The sequence below is a fragment of the Mirounga leonina genome, unplaced genomic scaffold, assembly GCF_011800145.1.
Source record: "Mirounga leonina isolate KUSES-001 unplaced genomic scaffold, KU_Mleo_1.0 Mir_153, whole genome shotgun sequence".
Lineage (NCBI taxonomy): Eukaryota > Metazoa > Chordata > Mammalia > Carnivora > Phocidae > Mirounga > Mirounga leonina.
The window spans coordinates 1,438,537-1,457,738 of NW_023270387.1; the positions used below are offsets into that span (position 1 = coordinate 1,438,537).

The following is a 19,202-nucleotide window of genomic DNA, read 5'->3' on the forward strand; positions in this document are numbered from 1 at the left end:
AGTATGTCTTGGTGTTGGCCTGCTTTTGTTGATTTTGATGGGAATTCTCTGTGCCTTCTGGATCTGGATGTCCATTTCCTTCCCCAGATTAGGGAAGTTTTCTGCTATTATTTCCTTACATAAACCTTCTGCCCCCTTTCCTCCTCTTCTCCTGGGACTCCTGTCATACCAACGTTATGATGTTTGATGGAGTCGCTGAGTTCTCCAAGTGTGTTCTCATGTTCCATAATTCTTCTTTCTCTTTTGTTCATTGTCATTATGTTCCATTACTTTGTCTTCTGGATCACTAATTCGTTCCTCTGCTTCTTCTAGCCTGCCGTTCTTTGCATCAGTCCTGTTTCCATGATCAGTTAGTGCATTCTTCATCTCTGACTGATTCTGTTTTATTCTCTTATCTCTGTGGTAAGGGCCTCCCTGAAGTCTTCCATTCATTTCTCAAGCCCAGCGAGTATCCTCACAATCGTTGCTTTAAATTCTCCATCAGGCATGTTACTTATATCAGTTTGGCTTAGATCTTTGCCTGTGGCTTTGTCCTTTTCTTTGATTTGGGAGAAATTCCTCTGTCTTGGCATCTTGCCTGTGTCTCTTCCTTCTCTCTGTGTTAGAAAAGCCTGTTATATGACCCATCCTGAGAGTATGAAGAAGAGGTCTGCAGTGCCCAGGGCCTGGTGCTTCAGGGAGTGTCTCAGATGTGTGCTGCATGCACTCTGCTGCTGTGGTTTGGCCGCTCTGTCCTTCGGGCCAATGGTCTGCAGGGGCTCTCCTTGCCCTCTGTGGACAGTGTTTGGTCCCTGGCCTGAATGTGGCGAGTTTTAATGAGGTGTGCGCTGGTCTGCTTGTGAAATGAGACCTGACACCAACTCCACCAGAACTGAGGCCTTGCAGAACTCCCTGGTTGGGAGACGTGGTGTGGGCAGAGGTTTCCGTTTGTCTTCTGGGGAGGGGCCTGCTGCTCTGGGCCTGAGCAAGCCTGCCGGAGGAGGGCCTTCCCGGCAGAGCGCAGGGGTGTGGGACCTGGTGTAAGCAGGTTAGGCAGCCAGTGTGGGCGCTGCGCTGTTTACTGCAGGTGGCTCCGTGTTTATGCTGAGGGGCGGGGAGGGGAGTGGGGCCAGCGGGCTCCTTTGTTCCCAGAGAGGCGGCTCTGTGAACGCTGCCTCTCCAAGAAGAGCGAATAATCTCCCCCCATGTGCCCCAGGCGTTTTCAGGTTTTCCAGATCACTGTTTCCACACTGTCCGCCTCTGGGTTGTTTGCCTGCCTCCTCTCCAGCGGTAGGGCAGTGCCCTCCAGGCTCTAGCCCAGGCAAGCCCGCTGACCTTGAAAACTCCAGGCTTTAATCTTGGCTGGTTGCAAGAACTCAAGAAATTCAGCCCCTGTCGTTTTCCCAGACTGTGGCTTTGGGGAAGCGTTCTCCTTGTGCATTCCCCGGTGTACCCCTGTCTCTCCCGCTTCTTTGCAACCAGGGCTCCCTCCCCTCTGCAGCCCCTGCAATCCCTTTCTCCCCCAGACCACATCTCCACACTTCGTACCTTCTTCGATGTGGCTTCTTCTCTCCCTTTAGTTGTGGAGTGTGTTCTGTCAGTCTTCAGGGTGACTTCTGGGGTATTTAGGATGTTTTAATAGTTACCCAGCTGAGTTCGAGGGATGAGGTGAGCCTGAGGTCCTCGTACTCCATTGCCGTCTTTGATTGCTTCTTTATCCTTTCATCTTCTTTATCCATCTATTGATGGACACTTGGGTTGCTTACATATCTTAGCTATTGTAAATACTGCAGTGAGCATAGGGATGCATTTATCTTTTGAATTAGTGTTTTCATTTTCTTTGGGTAAATACCAGGAGTGGGATTACTAGATTGTATGGGATTTCTCTTTTTAATTTTTTGAAGAACCTCTGTAATGTTCTCCATAGTCTCTGCACCAATTCACATTCCTACCAGCAGTGCATGAGGGTTCCCTTTTCTTTATAGCATCATGTTATTTCTCGTCTTTTTGATGTTAGTCATTCTAAGTGATGTGAGGTTAGGTCTCATGTGCTTTTGATTTGTATTTCCCTGATGATGAGTGATGTTGAGTATCTTTTCATGTGTTTGTTGGCCATCTGCGTGTCTTCTTTGGAAAAATGTCTGTTCAGGTCATCTGCCCATTTTTAAATTGGATTATTGGGGGTTTTTAGTGTTGAGTTGTATGAATTCTTTAGGTATTTTGCTTACTAACCCTGTACTGGATACATCATTTGTAAATATCTTCTCCCATTCAGTAGTTTGCCTTTTTGTTTTGTTGATAGTTTCCTTTGCTGTGTAAAAGCAGTTTAGTTTGATGTAGTCCCATTAGTTTATTTTTGCTTTTGTTTCCCTCACCTGAGGAAAAATATCTAGAAAAATGTTGCTGTGGGCAACATCTGAGTGATTAGTGCCTATTTTCTTCTAGGAGTTTTATGCTTTTAGATCTTAAATGTGCTTTGAGTTTGTTTTTGTATATAGTATTAGAAAGCGGTCAAGTTTCATTCTTTTGCATGTAGCTCTCCAGCTTCGCCAACACCATTTCTTGAAGAGACTTTTTCCAGTTGTATATTCTTGCCTCCTTTGTCATAAATTAATTGATGATATAGATGTGGGTTTCTGGGCTCTGTCTTCTATTCCACTGATGTATTATTGTACCACTACCATACTGTTTTGATTACTATAACTTAATGGTGTACAACAAAATCTGGGATTGTGATAGCTCTAGTTCCCCCCACCCCCGCAAGATTGTTTTGGCTATTGAAGGTCTTTTGTGGGTCCCTAGAAATTTTAGGATTATTTGTTCTAGTTCGGTGAAAGATGCTCTTGGTATTTTGATGGATTGCACTGAATGTGTAGATTGCTTTGGGTGGTATAGACATTTTAATGATACTAATTCTTCCAGTTCATGAGTATGGTGTATCTTTTCATTTGTTTGTATTGCTTTCAGTTTCTTTCATCAGTGTCTTACAGTTTTCAGAGTACAGGTCTTTCACTTCCCAGGTTAAATTTATTCCTAGATATATTTTTTTTTAGTATAATTGTAAATGGGATTGTTTTCTTAATTTCTCTTTCTGCTACTTCATTATTAATATATAGAAATGCAACAGATTTCTGTATATTAATTTTGTATCCTGCAACATTACTGAATTCATTTATCAGATCTAATAGTTTTTTGGGGGGGCCTTTAGGGTTTTCTATGTATAGTATCAAGTTATCTGCAAATAGTGACAGTTTACTTCTTAGCATCTTGGATGCCTTTCGTATTTTTTTCTTGTCTCATTGCTGTGGCTAGGACTTCCAATACTATGTTGAATAAAATTGGTGGAAGTGGGCATTCCTAATCCTGGATGAAAAGCTTTTATATCAGCATTGCGTATGACGTTAGCTGTGTGCTGTTCATATATGACTTTAATTATGTTGAGGTATGTTCTCTCTAAACCCACTTTGTTGAGAGTTTTTATTATGAATGGGTGTTGTATTTTGTCAAATGGTTTTTCCATATCTCTTGAGATAATCATAGAGCTCTTACCCTTCTTATTAATGTGATGTAGTACTTTGATTTTCAAATATTGAGGCACTCTTGCATTCCTGGAGTAAATCCCATTTGATTGTGGTGGTTTTTTTTTTAATATACTGTCAAATTTGATTTGGTAATATTTTGTTGAGAACTTTTACATCTTTGTTCATCAAAAATATTGGCCTTTAGTTTTTTTTTGTAGTGTTTTTGTCTGTTTTGGTGCCAGGGTAGTGCTGTAGTGCTGACCTCATAGAATGAATTTAGATGTTTTTCTTCCTCTTCTATTTTTTTGGAATACTTTGAGACGAGCAGGTATTTTTGTTTGTTTTTTCTTTAAAAATGTTTTTTTTTATTTGAGTACAGTTGACCCACCATTTTACATTAGTTTCAGGTGTACAACATAGTCTGTATGTTACACTGTGCTCACCAAAGTGAGCGATGCCCTTTATTCCTGTGACTTACTCCTTCCACAACTGGAAGCCTATGTCTCCTCCCCTTTACACATTCTGTCCATCCCCTAAACCATCAGTTTGTTCTCGGTTTTTATGGGTCTGATTCTGCTTTTTGTTTGTTTACTCATTCATTTTGTTTTTTAGATGCTTCAGGTAAGTGAAATCATACGGTATTTCTGTTACTGACTTATTTCACTTAGTGTAATATGAAAAGAATAGGTAATAACTCTTCTTTATATTATTTGGTAGGATTTACCTGTGAGGCCATACAGTCCTTGACTTTTGTTTATTGCGAGTTTTTTGATTGCTGATTGGGTTTCACTACTAATAACCTGTCTATTCAGATTTCCTTATTTACTTGTCATATCCATTTGCAAATAGCCCTCATATTTGTCTTCTGTCTTTAATGCCAATTATTTTATTTTATTTTATTTTATTTTATTTTATTTTTTTGCCTAAATTCTCCTGACTTGTTTCCATCCTATCTGACCCTTAAATTGGTCCATTCCTCATTTGTCAGCTGAATAATCTTTCTAAACCCAGTCTCATTACATCCCTCCCTGTCTTGTTTAAACACTTTGAGTGGTTCATTACCACTGCAGCTTACAACAAAAGCTCCTTTGTGTGCAGGGAAAACCATTCACAGCGTTTCCTGCCCATTGTCTCTGCCTCTCTCTTTTCATTACTCCTGTGTTGCTGCTCTTTCTGCAGCCACACTATGCTTTTAACTAATGAGTCTCCATGCTTCCTTACAATTTTGTTTTGTACCTTTGCTCATACTCTCTGTACTTAATGGTAGTTTACAAAGTGATGCTAATTGGTAGTATTTAACTATAATTGGGATAAAAGTTCTGCTTCATTAGGAATGTTTAATGACAAAATATGTTCATCTTTACAAATAATAGCGGTATTTCATACATTTTTATACATTCATACATTTCATACATTTAATTTCAATGACAAAATATGTTCATCTTTACAAATAATAGTGGTATTGCACACATTTTTAAAAATTTCAGCAGGGTCTGAGAGATCTTGTTGATATTTTTACATTTTCACAATTGTATTCAGGACAGGGCTTATTACTTTAAACCAATACATGATTTTCTTTCTACAGTCAAAACTCTAGTTTATGAAGCTGTCATGTTTTTCACATTTTAGAACATATCTATACCCTACTCCCTCACCTGCTTTCTCTCTTCTTGTCCAGGTTGCAGAGATAACAGAGGAATTAGCTACTCTTCCTAAGAGAGCTCAGCTAGCTGCTGCATTTATTACGTATCTTTCTGCTGCTCCTGAAGGTCTGAGAAAAACCTGTTTGGAAGAATGGACCAAATCAGCTTGTCTTGAAAGTTTGTATTTAGTCATTCACATTTTGAAATTTCAATATCCTAAAAATGCATCTTTTAATTTTTGCCATTTTACTTTTTCTAAATGAGAAAAATTTTCTGTAAGCTAAAAGAAACCAAATCTACTTTAGATTTGCTCAATTCTGTAATTGTTCTCTGAATTGTTTGTTGCAATGATTCTTCTATTCCTAAAATCACTCTATGAAACTGAGACCACGGAGTATTTTTGATAATGGATGAATGCACTTAAATATTTTTTTTTTTTTTGGTTTTGAAACTTTTATTTATTTATTTTTTTAAAGATTTTATTTATTTTTTTAAAGATTTTATTTATTTGAGAGAGAGAGAATGAGAGAGAGAGAACACATGAGAGGGGATAGGGTCAGAGGGCAAAGCAGACTCCCTGCCGAGCAGGGAGCCCGATGCGGGACTCGATCCCGGGACTCCAGGATCATGACCTGAGCCGAAGGCAGTCGCTTAACCAACTGAGCCACCCAGGCGCCCGCAGTTAAATATTTTAATACATTGATTTTTACAGTAATTTTATATCATAAAATAAGATGTAAGAACTCCAAAATTCCTTGTGAATTTTGTGGTTTTCTCAAGTTATTATAGTTGTGAAATATGTATTAAATATACAAGAAATATAATTTCACTGAGTTCCATTCCTTTGCACTTTTTATTTTTTAAACTTTTCTCTCTCTTCTCGTGCTAAAGTGGGAAGAACGGATTGAATATTAAGAATGGTCATGGGACTGTTGTTTGAGTATATTTTAAATAGTTTTGTTCCCTTCCCTTTGTCAAGTGCACAATCACTGTAGTGAAATATTAATTATCTTAAACTTTTCAGAATTTGATCTAAGGAGATTTCTTTGTACTGAAAGTGAGCAGTTAATTTGGAAAAGTGAAGGCCTACCATCCGATGACCTTTCCATAGAAAATGCTCTTGTTATCTTGCAGGTAATTAATCAGTTTTAATTTCTTATTGGAAGTATTCTTGTGGAAGCTTGTCCCAGGAAGCACCTTTTTCAAATTCTTAGGCTTTCACAGTTACTCTTTTCATTACATGAAAGTGAAGATATTTTGGGAACGAAAATCCATTTGTGATTCAGTTGGTGAATCTACAGTTTTCAGTATAATTTATTTTTTACCTTAATATAAAAGTATAAACTAAAGTGACATTATTTTGATGACAAAAAAATTCTAAATTGAACTCCCTAATAGTAATGGAGATATTTTAGTGGTACCTGATTTACCTGGTTATATAGTTACTGAATCTACAGTATATGATTTCACCATTTTTTTTTTTTTTTTTTACAAAACGAAGTTCTACAAAGTGAAGATAAGTTTTGGTTTGTAGGTTAGGGATAACGATATGCATTTTTTTGAAAATTTTTCTTTCCCATAATGTATATTTCTCCAAAGTCATTGTTTAAATGTGAAACTCTTACAGCCATGTTAGCAGTGATGAATATGAAAATCAAATTGCGACTCGGGTATACAAACCATGATAATTCTTCTAGTGAAGTATGATTTTTACCTTTAGCTTGGTGAACTGTTGTGGATGTAACAGATAATGGGAAGGTGGTTCTTCCCTGTGCTGATAGGGTTTTCCTGTTGGTTCTGCCTCAGTGGCTTGCACTCCGTACACCAGTTTCCTCTTTGCTCCCTGCAGCCCCTTTCTCTGCCCGCACACCGCCTCCTCCTTCGGTGACTCCACAGCTCCAACAGAAGCATGAATGTTGAATGCTCCTTTTTAGGTAACACGAGCCATAGTACGACAAGATTTGTATTGTGGGCCCTGCATTCCTGGGTAAATGGGTTCCTTTGATTAGGCTTACCAGTCGGCTGACATGCTTTGGCTCGTTACATTGCTGCATCCCCAGTGAGGAGCTGCTGACCAAAGATCAAGCAGCCTTGACTGCTTAAAAACTTGATTTGGCTTGTTCTCTTTTAAAACATTTTCCATCATTTTTCACAGTAGAATCACAAATCTGGAACTCTAAATGTGTAGGTAAATAAGTTCATTACATTATATAAAAAAGTATGGCTTTTTATCCTATTTGTTATTCTTTCCCCAAAGTTTCATTCTCACCTCGTCTTCCTTTTTTAGCAATCCAAGAAAACAATCATTCGCAGATCTAAAAAACACACAGTTTAAGTATCATTCTTTTTTTTATTCCATAAGGAGTCAGGGGGGTGAGCCTTTAGAAAAAACATATTTATCACAGTATTTTTTTTTCCTGATGATACTAATTGAAAATGTTTACTTTTGTGTTCTGAATTACCTTTCGTGATGAATATAGTTCATGAAATTGTTTTTGAAATTAATTTTAATAAGCTTAGATTTACTTTGTATTTAATATTGCCATGTTTATTGTAGATATTTATATGCATTTATATGACAAAACAAAAACAGATGGAAAGATTTGTTAGGGTAATTAGTTATTTTGTTGGGATGAATTTGCCACTATAGTTAACCCTCTTTCTCAGTTGTCAAGTATTCTAGATTTAGAGTAAGCTCTTGAACATAAGGCTATGACTGGATAGCCCACGTCTGTAAAAACCTTCTCAAGTGATGTATGTGAAATTAGATTTCTAAATAGATACAAATTGTGTTTCTGGGAAGTTTGCCCTGAGAAAAAAATGACTAGGCATGACGAGTAAAATGTAATTTTGATTGAGAGATGTAGCTCATCTCATTAACCCCGCTAGAGTTTCCCAGAGGTTCTCCCTCTCCCTGGAGCCTTTCCCACATTCAAGGTCTGTAGTTGCTGTCTCCTTTAGTGGTCCTAAGTAAAACCTTTGTGTCCATAATTATTCCTTTGTTTGTCTTAAAAGATGCTTGAACTTTTCATATTTGTGTTAAATTATTGAAGTGAAGTATTGTCTGGAAGAGGAAATAGTCAACTAATCTACCAATGACCTTGTAACGGGAGTTAGTTTAAGTACATCAGTAAGAGGTTCCTGTGACCTATGTCCTTATGGGTGGGGAAGAAGGTGGCCATTGGGGACCCTGTGTCCTGGATTGCTTGTCCTGTGATTTACACCTGTGGTCCTGATGGGATTATTGTTAGCTTTCCTTTTACTGTCAAAGGTGTCCTGGCCTGGGTGATAATTTCTGTGATCTTTCTAATATTGTGGGTGGGACCCAGCGGTAATGCAGAGCTATAAGGCTGTTAGAAACCAGGGGGAAGGTGTGAGTGAAGAGTATCCAAAAAGGAGATGGGAAAGGTGATTAATTTAAATTTTACAGTATTATAAATTTTTCTTGGTTTAAATTTCACAGATTTTTTCTTGTGAAGACATGTATTGAATGTTTTTTATTGTTTGTAGACAATTCAGTGTCAAGTTAGATTTTTTTTTAAACCACACAGAATTTCTGAGATTATTTTTCTTCCTGACATTCAGTGTATGTTGAGGAAATGCAAATTAATTGGCTCTTAATGTAAAGAACACAAAATTTTAAAGGTAATCACGTAGGGAAAGTTCTTTTTTCAGATAAACCCCAAATAAATAATAGTAACACTGAAGTAGTCACACTATGTTTTACACATGTTACTATTTAAGAATTAATACAGGTAAAGCACTTAAACACTTAACTCACTGAATTTTCAGATCAGCCCTGTCTAGTCCGTGTGTTACCCTTTTTATAGATAAGGAAGTTGCAGCACAGAAGGGTGAAGTCACTTGTGTCCGTCTCTAAATTAATCATTGTTTATTTTTTTTTTTAGTCAAGGATTTTTTACTGGCCAAGCATAGTACATTTAAGAAGAAAAAAAGGAACTTGTGCTTTTAAATATAATTAAGATGCTGAAAGCATTGAGATCAGCTCTAGGATTCAAATGATGTCACCAGGATGTTGTTTTCTCAACCCAACTTAAGAGATCGTTGTCAGATGGGTTCTGTCCGCCCTGTGTTACGGATGGCCATTGGTGGCTCCAGGCCGACTACTGTCGGAGCTCCTGCTCGAAGACTAGAGTTGTGTCTGCATACCCCTCTCCCCCAACAGTGTTGGTGTCCTTTCCCCAAAGGATTCTGATTAGTTAGCTTGGGTCATGTGCTCGTCCGTTGGGGCAGTGCTAGGGGACTGGTGGTTCCTTCAGAGACATGGGGTGGGCGTGCAGGGAGGGCCAAGGTGGCTTTCTACGGTGGGAATCTTCTCTCATCGCCCCCCGTGACTTGCTTTTTCTCACCCCTGCCCGTGGAGGCGTCCGTCCTGGCCTAGGAGTGTGAGCAGGACACTTGCAAGTCACCGTGGGTCTCTCTCATTCACGTGCAGCTGGTTCCTCAACAAATCTCGTTACGCCTCTGTCTCGGGAGCGCCATGGGCTCATCCTGCTCCAAGCACGTCCATGCAAGTGGACTCGTCTTGGCTGCGCAGTGAGGCACCGGAGGAATACAGTATCACACTGTCGGCCCCTTGCCCCCAACATCACTGCCTTCACTGCCGTAGGAGCGCTCTTTCCACCATAGTAACCTGGGCACGATGCTCCGTTGATGATATTTTCCAGTGACTTTCCGTTGCTTGATGTATGAGCGTGTCATTGTTAAGCATGGCCTAAAAAGAGCTGAAGGACCTTGACTGCCCCTGCCGTATCCTCTGCATCATTCTTGCCTGTGCTTTTTCATTCCAGGTTTGCCGAGCTCCGCTAGTTTTCCGGATCGTGCTGGGCTTTTTATCCCTCTGCCTTTCATGCTCTTGTCTTTGCCTGACGTGCTTTTTCCACTTCTTTTCCAGGCTAAGTCCCATTTATCTTTCCTGACTTGGTTTGACCTGAACTGCTTTCTCGCGGCTTCCCCCTAACTCCACCTGTGCTCCACTCATAGACTCTTGCGTGCTCTTTGTAGATTGTCAGTTTTTGCTTCTTTCGTGGGTGTGAACCCGTTGAGGGTAAGCGTATGTGCCATTAATTTCTGTATCCCTCATATTGTCTTACTGAGTAGTTGTTCAGTGTATGGTAGGTGAAAGAACTCATGAATGAATGAAAGCTCAATATTTTTGGATCTATTATAATTTGTTACATGTAGAATTTAACTACATTTAATCATGGATCACAGACTTAAAATATACCTCAGAGATTTTGTCTAAATCTCTATGGAGGAGTATAAATAACATGAAATCAAACTTGTCAGTACTCTTGGAAATTCTAAAGCCTATTTTTGGTCCTACTGAAATATATTGTCTTTTTTTTTTTTTTTTTTAACTGCATCAGATCATTGGTTTGAAATCATGGGTAAGAACTTTTTTTAAAATTTAAAGTAATTGTTTTTGTGGCTAGGCAAAGTCTTGTAGTCTTGTGAAATGTTTGCTTCTGAATACTAGCATAAAATTAGGTCTCAAACGTAGGCGTAGTACATAGGAAGTACGTACAAGGCTACTTATCACCTTATTTAGTAGGAGAGGCATGTTTTATTGTTGTTATTGTTTATGATGGAACGGTAAGGGAAAATAGCTGGAAAGAGATGCCAGCTGAGGATCCTACTGCAGTGTGCCACTATGGGAGCTATGGTGGGCGTGAACGGTCCATCCAGGTGCAAGCAAAAAGGGGGTGTGTGGTTTGGAGGGAATTTTAAAACAGTAATAAAGCTGGTTTACAGTCAGTCAACTCTTTATTACCACCAGCTTGTGGGGACTTTTAAACAACATTGCTGACAAAATGCTCTCTGTCCCTAGGGCCGATGGCCCCCACCATCTGCCTCCTTGGTGTGTCCTTGAAATAGCCTCTGTGCTCGTATTAGACGCTCCTTGGGGCTAAGTCTTCACGTCACCTGGACTTCGTGTGTTTTCTTATCCCTGTTGCACAACCACATCACATTTTTTCTAATAAGTATGAACATTTAAGAAAAATTAGGCCAGTTATTATTTAATTCTGATTTACTGGGTAACAATTCTTGTAATATTAGACTTTCAAATTTACCAAATATATTTACTTATATATTTACATATATTTTTGTTAATGATATCTCTGTAATTGGCTTCCTTTCACCTGCTAAGTGACATTGTGTGTTTAGTGCATTTTCACTGGTTTCTAACTCTCTGTTTGTTTCAGCGTATCCTGTAATGAATTTAATCTACAAGCTATGTCTTTTCTAGGGTGCTCCTTTTTTTAGATTTTTTTTTTTATTTATTCATTTGAGAGAGAGAGACAGAGAGAGAGCATGAGCAAGGTGGAGGGGCAGAGGGAGAGGGAGAAGCAGACTCCCCACTGAGCATGGAGCCCGATGCGGGGCTCGATCCCGGGACCCTGGGATCGTGACCTGAGCCGAAGGCAGACACTCACCGACAGAGCCACCCAGGTGCCCCCAAACTAATATTTTTTAAAAGGTTTTATTTATTTATTTGACAGAGAGAGACACAGCGAGAGAGGGAACACAGCAGGGGGAGTGGGAGAGGGAGAAGCAGGCTTCCCGCGGAGCAGGGAGCCCGATGCGGGGCTCGATCCCAGGACCCCGGGATCATGACCTGAGCCGAAGGCAGACGCTTAACGACTGAGCCACCCAGGCGCCCCTAAAATCTGTCGTTTTTTATAATTAAAAAAATCAATTGATAATTGACAGGTGAACCACAATTTATTTATTTATTTTTTCAATAACCTGAAGTTATTTTTGCTTTGAAAATCTAATTGTACATATTTGGTCATAATTACCCAGATCTTTATTTTTTTTTTTTATTTTTTTAAAAAGATTTTATCTATTTGACAGAGAGAGACACAGCAAGAGAGGGAACAAGCGGGGGGAGTGGGGGAGGGAGAAGCAGGCTTCCTGCTGAGCAGGGAGCCCAACGCGGGGCTCGATCCCAGGACCCTGGGATCATGACCTGAGCCGAAGGCAGACGCTTCACCAGCTGAGCCCCCCAGGCGCCCCTAGGGTGCTCCTTTTATAATATTAACTATATACTGCTTTATAAGAATTAATGTCTGAAACAAACAGTTACATTGATAATTACTTGAACAGTGCTTTTATGATGAGTTCATACTTCTCTTCTAAGGTCTTTATGGCTTATTCAGCCAAAGAGTATATAAAGTTTGGAATAATTTGACTGTGTCTTTTAAAAGCCAGAAGACAGGTGTGAATGGTGTCAGATTGGGACTGGAGCTCTTGGTCACTGTAGTGTTAATATACGTTCTCTGAGTTACCATGGAGCGAAGGGGACTATTCTCACTTTACTGTGGTTGAATTTAATTTTCTAATATGAACTTCTGATAGCTATGGAATGGATTGATGTAGCCTCTGGGTGCAGCTAAAAATTGCACCTTTACTCCCTCCTTATGGTTGTGTGTTTACGTTCTCCAAAGCCTGAGAGAAAACTCACTCAGTACCTGATTTCATCTTTTTTAGGAAATTATTTCCATTTGATGGAAGCTTATAATTTTTTTCTTTTTTGGAACTAGAGTCAAGTATGCCCATTCCTTATAGACCCTTCTTCTCAAGCTACAGAGTGGTTAAAGACACATTTGAAAGACTCACGTTTGGAAGTTATTAACCAGCAGGTTTGTATGACTTATAGTTGAGATACCAACTGGTACTAGCATGGTAGGGTGGACACAATGCTGGGTCTGTATTCAGAGGGCACAAACTCGGTCCTGTGACTTACCTGGCATGGGACCCATGGAAGGAAGCGTAACTTTTAGCTTTACTACAAAAGGGATGAGAGTATTTATTTGATTGCTCATGTGTGCTAGGCATTAATCTAAGCCCTGGGAATTCACTAGTGAGTAAAGTAGTCACACTTCCTGTCCTAGTGGTGATGCCGGTCCGGTAGGTTGGAGAGACAATTAAATAAGCATTTATACTACATTATGATTGAAGACGTAAGTATAGGATCCTAGAGAAGTAAGAGTTCCCGACTCCACTTGGGGACAGCCTCCCAGACTTGCAGCATATGGTCATTTCGTGTCCCTGCAATCTCACCAGCGAGCATCTCTCATGTGTCCCAACAGTAGACATGTTGGTTTGCAAAATGTAATCATCGTCTTCTGGGGTAGTGACCTCTCACTGCCATATTTATCTTGCTGAGAAAATTCTTTGGGGTCAGTTGTTTTTTTTTTTTTTTCCCTTTGCGGAAGGCCTAGTGTATTTTGTATTCGTTTTCATAGATATTCTTCAAGTGCTTGAACAATTACCTTTTTCAAACGTATTTCATTTATAAAATAGGGGTATTTACTTCATTTGTGTGTTAAGAATAGCTATAAATTAGATAATAAAATACTTTAACGCCATTTATGGTTTACGGGAGGAGATTTTAATAATTATTATTCCAAATATTTAATTTTTGTAACCATAGTTGGAGGCTTGAAGTGATGTTTAAAACCCTTTTGCTAGCTAGAAAGTCTTAAAATTCTTGCCCGGTTACAGAATTTTGTCCGGAGGTTTTTCCCCACAGTGGTCAGACCTATCACATTTCACACCAAGGAAAGTAGGCTAGAATTCATCATTTGTCTTTCTTCTTCCGTTCAGCATTTGATTTTGAACACAACCAAAGTAGTTCTTATTAATATTGGAATAACTTATATAAAGAATTTGAAAATTTGTTTCTGCATCAAGTAGAAATTTGAAATCATAGTAAAGGATTGAAAAAGATTTTTTATTGTTGTAAAAACCTTTATTTTTTGTATGTCTATTTAAATTATTTATGAAATCTATTTGATAATTTATTCAACTAAAATGATTCATCAGCAAGTACTTACAACTAGAAAAGCAGTCATGAGTAATTTGAATTATTAACATGCATATTAAATTTTAAAATATTCATATTATTCCTATTAATAGATTCCTTCATTATCTGTAAGGACCTTTGTAGATATTAAGGTAATAAAGGAATTAATGTGTATTCTTTTTTATTTTCTCAGGATAGTAACTTTATTACAGCTCTTGAGTTGGCGGTACGTTTTGGGAAAACCCTTATTATACAAGAGATGGATGGTGTAGAACCTGTTCTTTATCCATTATTGAGACGAGATCTGGTTGCTCAAGGTAAATATTTGACATTTTCCGGAGAGTAACTGTTTTTAAAATTTCCAAAGTAATTAACTTCATAACTAACTTTGACCCTTTTGGTCTTGCCACTGAATCTGATTTTTCTGGTTGAATGGTGGGAATGCCGTCATGGTCTAACAGGAACAGTCGACAAGCTCTTGCCTTTATAGAGGTGGCCTTGCATCAGGTTCTCCAGCTCTGCTCCCAGGGACAGTATGTGACCGGAAGACACAGGACTTGAAACAGTCTTCTCACTGGTGGCTAAGATGTTTCGCAGGGACAAGATAGAAAGTCAAGTCAGCAAAGACAAAAAGCATGTAGTGTGAAGTCAGGAGTCAAGAAACAAGGTGTAAGCTTTTGAGCCTCTTCGTTGGACTCCCACCGGATGAGCTGCTTCTCCCAGGACCAGCTTGTGACAACACCTATGAAATGTCATGTACCAAGGAAGCTTATTAGACTCTCCGTCGCACACTTTTTACTGGGGGCTGCTTATATCAGCACGTTCCGCCTAGCATGAGACAAAATTCCAGACTCCTCACACAAAAGCAGGTGTTCTGCATAAGCCACATTATTTGTACAAACAGTTTACACACAGTGAGCATTCTTACATGAGAACCCACCCCACATCCAAATTTCCAGAAGCCTATTACGGGCCTGTCTCACAAGCAGGCCTTTCTAAGGATAGAGTCTCAGGACTGCTGTGTTTCCTCTTTCCTGCACAGCTACCTAACCCAGCCTTTGACGATTAGAATGTAATGCCTTTCAACTCAAGACCATGTCGTGCAAAGTGTGTACAAAGAACATACTTATACATACATACACGCACATATTTACACCACACATGGTGCTAGCACTACAAGACTTATGCTAACCCTGCAAGCTTGAAATAGGATTGGAGTTATTGGGGCAAACCAGAGCAGAGCAAAAAATGCATTCGTGGATCGCTTGTTATCTCACAGGTGAGCACGTGTGGCCTGGCAGTGGCTGATGTGTTGTGAAGAGACCTCTCGTAGTGAGACTTTTGCCTTTGCAACCTGGAGCTACCCTCCAGACTGCAGTCTCTGCTCTCAGTCAGTCTGTTCCTTACCGGTACTAACTCAGATCTGTGGAGCTAGCTCTTGCTATCTTTTTTTTCCCTTTTAATTTTTATTTAAACTCTAATTAGTTAACATACAGTGCAGTACTGGTTTCTGAGGTAGAATTCAGTGATTCCTCACTTACATACAACACCCAGTCCTCATCACAACAAGTGCCCTCCTTGATGCCCACCCCCTGTCTAGCCCATTCCCTGCCCACTGCCCTCTATCAACCCTCGGTTTGTTCTCAGTCGTTAAGAGTGTCTTACTGTTTATTTCCCTATCCCCTTCCTCCCCTCTCCATATGTTCATCTGGTTTGTTTCTTAAATTCCATGTATGAGTGAAATCATATGGTATTTGTCTTTCTCTAACTTGACTTATTTCACTTAGCGTAATACCCTCCAGTTCCATCCACATCGTTGCAAATGGCAAGATTTCATTCCTTTTGATGGCTGAATAATATTCCATTGTATATATACACCACACCTTCTTTATCCATTCATCCGTCGATGGACACTTGGGCTCTTTCTGTAATTTGGCTATTGTAGATAATGCTGCTGTGAACATCGGGGTGCATGTGCTCCTTTGAATCAGCATTTTTGTATCCTTTGGGTAACTACCCAGTAGTGCAATGGCTGGGTCGTAGGGTAGCCCTATTTTTAACTTTTTGAGACACCTCCATACTGTTTTCCAGAGTGCCTGCACCAGCTTGCATTCCCACCAACAGTGTAGGAGGGTTCCCCTTTCTCCACATCCCCGCCAACACCTGTTGTTTCCTGACTTGTTAACTTTAGCCATTCTGACTGGTGTGAGGTGGTATCTCACTGAGGTTTTGATTTGCATTTCCCTGATGAGGAGTGATGTTGAGCATCTTTTAATGTGTCTGTTGGCCATTTGTATGTCTTTGGGAGATGTGTGTTCATGCCTTCTGCCCATTTCTTAACTGGATTATTTGTTTTGGGGGGCTATGCTGTCTCACAGGGGAGGTGGAAATGAAGCTTGAGGGCCATCTGGATTTGACTTCCTTCAGTCTATATTTGGCCCTTGACGGCTCATTAAATATGAGCCCCTATCAGCTGTGATTGGTGTCAGGTTTTAGCAGTATCTGTGGCAGTAATTAGTGGCCATCTGTCTGAGAATGGGTGTTGACAAGGTCCCTTGAAGTTGGATCTGGTGCCAAGTTACATATTTCACATCCTAATTGGTTCACATTATGAACCACTATTCCAGATGGTTGTGTAGGGCTGTTTGGGTTAATTTGTTTATTTCAGAATTAGGAAAAGAGAATTAATCTCTGCCCTTACCTTATTTTTCCTGCCTATCCCCCAGGGCTGGACATATCTGTATCACAGTAGTTGAAGTTCTTTACCATCTTTGACTATACTTCTGATTGTTCTTTTCCAGAGTGTTGAGTTGCTCATGAATTGCCATTTTGTCATCATGCATTTCCTTTGGGGACAGAGGATGGTCATCCTAGAACCACATCAGAGTCTGTGTCCAGTCTCATTTACATCCCCGTGTCCCTAATCTGAGCAGTATGAACTGCCTTTCTTCATACTGAGGTCAAAGTTGGCACGAATAACAAGGTTAGAATAGACTTCCTCCTCACATTTATGCTGTTCAACAATCCCCTCACATGTGTCCTGATCGAAAGGAATGGCAAGGCACGGTTCTTTTTCAAGTTCTCATTGTTTTTTTACTTCCCGATTCATGTGTGCTAGTCACTCAGCCATGCAGAAGGTCGATGTGGTATTGGTACGTAATTGAAGACCCGGGATCAGCTAGCTACTTAGAAGTCGTCTAGGGAGAGGCTCGTGTATTTGGCAAATAGTTCCAAGTTTCACTAACAACGTCGTTAATCATTCCAGTCCTTTATGGTTATTTCATTTCCATGTTGGGCTTGAATATGGATCAGGGATTAGAGTAGAGATGAAGGCTGAACATAGTGGTTGGCTTTTTAGTCCAGATGCTTCCTTTTAGTCGTGGTTGCTTCATCCGGGCTTATGGATGTGCAACATAGAGATTAAGTTTGTGATTAATTGTTGTATCTGTTCCCAGTGGGTGTGGTTCTCCATATGGGTATGTCTGTGGAGCCAAGTTGGATGTGGATGGCCCCATGGCCTGAGTACAGCCAGACCAGTGTTTCTCTAACAGGAGTGATTTTGTCCCCCTGGGGTTATCACAGTTGCTCCCAACTGTGCCAGGGCCATCCTAAAATGCACAGGGCATCTCCTCACAAGAGATGATTTTCCAGCACAAGTTGCCCGTAGTGCTGAGGTCGAGCTCCTCTAGTTCTGACCTATCAATCCCTGTACTGATCTGTTCAGTAAGCCTCTTTGTGACATGCTCTGTTGCCAGAAACACTACCCGAGGTCAGCTCATTGTACGGGATATTCAATGCTCTGGATTGCCAGAAATTTTACCTATGGATAGTGGATGGCTGTAGCATTCCTTAGGATTTTGTTACCTGCGATTATTTGCAGACATCAGTAATTCTGTGCACCTGGAGGGTAGAGGGGTCACAGGCAATGACTGAGTTATAATTGCTTAGATTCCTTCCAAGGTTGCCCTTTGCAGCCTTGCAAGAGTTGCCATTCAAGCCTGGGCACACATTTGTTGACCAGATGAATAGGCAGTAGTAGAAATTCCAGGTATGGAATATGCTGCTTCTAATGGGCCAAGAAAGTGATCATCATTCTCTTTGTATACAGTGACTGTAAAGACAGCAGTATTCTTAATGTGCTCTGTGGGCTGTCTCCTTGGGCAGTGTCAGTTTGGTTATTTGGTTGGTAGGGTTTTGTATTTGTTCTCACTTAGATCCTGTTCATCTTTAGCTAGTCAGCCTGGAATGGTATTCATTAGAGTGTGAGCAGTTTTGTCAGGAGAGACCATTACCAAGATGTTATCCATGTAATGGAATGTTTGGACCTAGATGGCAGTTCACATGGTACTTGGATTTATCTAGGTCAGATGATAATATAGTTCTGAAGAGTTTGGACCTGGAAACAGATACAATGTCTGTTACAAATGTTGACCAAACCAAACCAAACCAAACCCAATTCTCAAACCTGATCCAGGTTCAGAACCAAGATAATAAACATGTCAATTTGGACTTTCCCTGGAGAGAGAGTAGGAGACCAAATCTTACACTTGTATCCAATCGTTTTGTCTCTGGGGTTCTCAAAAGTACACTGACGATTTTGTGTCCCAAAGAAAAAATGGTCAAAACGAACTTTGCCATGAACTCTGTAGGTTAGCTCCGGTGTAAATCGAGGCCTGATGTCATTCGGACTGTGTCGGGCTTAATAGTTCCTTGTCTGATAGTTTCTAACGGTAGGACATCGGATTAAATCCAAGGGTCCTATTTAGACAGTGAACCATTTACTTGGAGATTTTTTACAATTTTAGGTCAAAATAATACATGCACAGTTTACAAAACCAAATAGTACAGAAGGCAGTAGTGTTCTGTCCCTCCCCTCCTCCTGACTAGTCCTATTCACCAGAGAAAACCAGGTATTTTTCGGTTTTAACATTTTATTGAAGTGTGTGTGTGTGTGTGTGTGTGCAGTTTATGAATTTTTACAAACAGAATACACCTGTGTAGGCACCCAGGTCAAGATCTAGAACTTGACGTGCACTCCAGAAACCCCCTTATTTACCACGGTCCCCCACAGGGCTAACCGTGTTTCTGACTTACAACACCATAGATAGTTTTGCTTGTATCGTTTGTTGCGTAAATGCAAAAGAGAAGAGGCGCTGGAGTCCTGTGGGTGGACTGGCTCCCACAGCCCGGCTTCGGTGTCCCCCTGTTGAATGTGAGTCATTTCTC

At 40.1% G+C, this 19,202-nt stretch overlaps 1 protein-coding gene across 2 annotated transcripts in view; it reads left to right on the plus strand.

Annotated features, from left to right (window-relative positions):
- DYNC2H1 (dynein cytoplasmic 2 heavy chain 1) overlaps nucleotides 1–19,202 on the plus strand; it is a 284,386-nt gene that overhangs the window by 107,757 nt on the left and 157,427 nt on the right. For both annotated transcript variants that reach the window (XM_035008811.1, XM_035008812.1), the window contains exons 62-65: nucleotides 5,179–5,320; nucleotides 6,168–6,277; nucleotides 12,712–12,810; nucleotides 14,170–14,293. In XM_035008811.1, coding sequence (XP_034864702.1) covers nucleotides 5,179–5,320; nucleotides 6,168–6,277; nucleotides 12,712–12,810; nucleotides 14,170–14,293 — 475 coding nt within the window. The remainder of the gene's footprint in view (nucleotides 1–5,178; nucleotides 5,321–6,167; nucleotides 6,278–12,711; nucleotides 12,811–14,169; nucleotides 14,294–19,202) is intronic.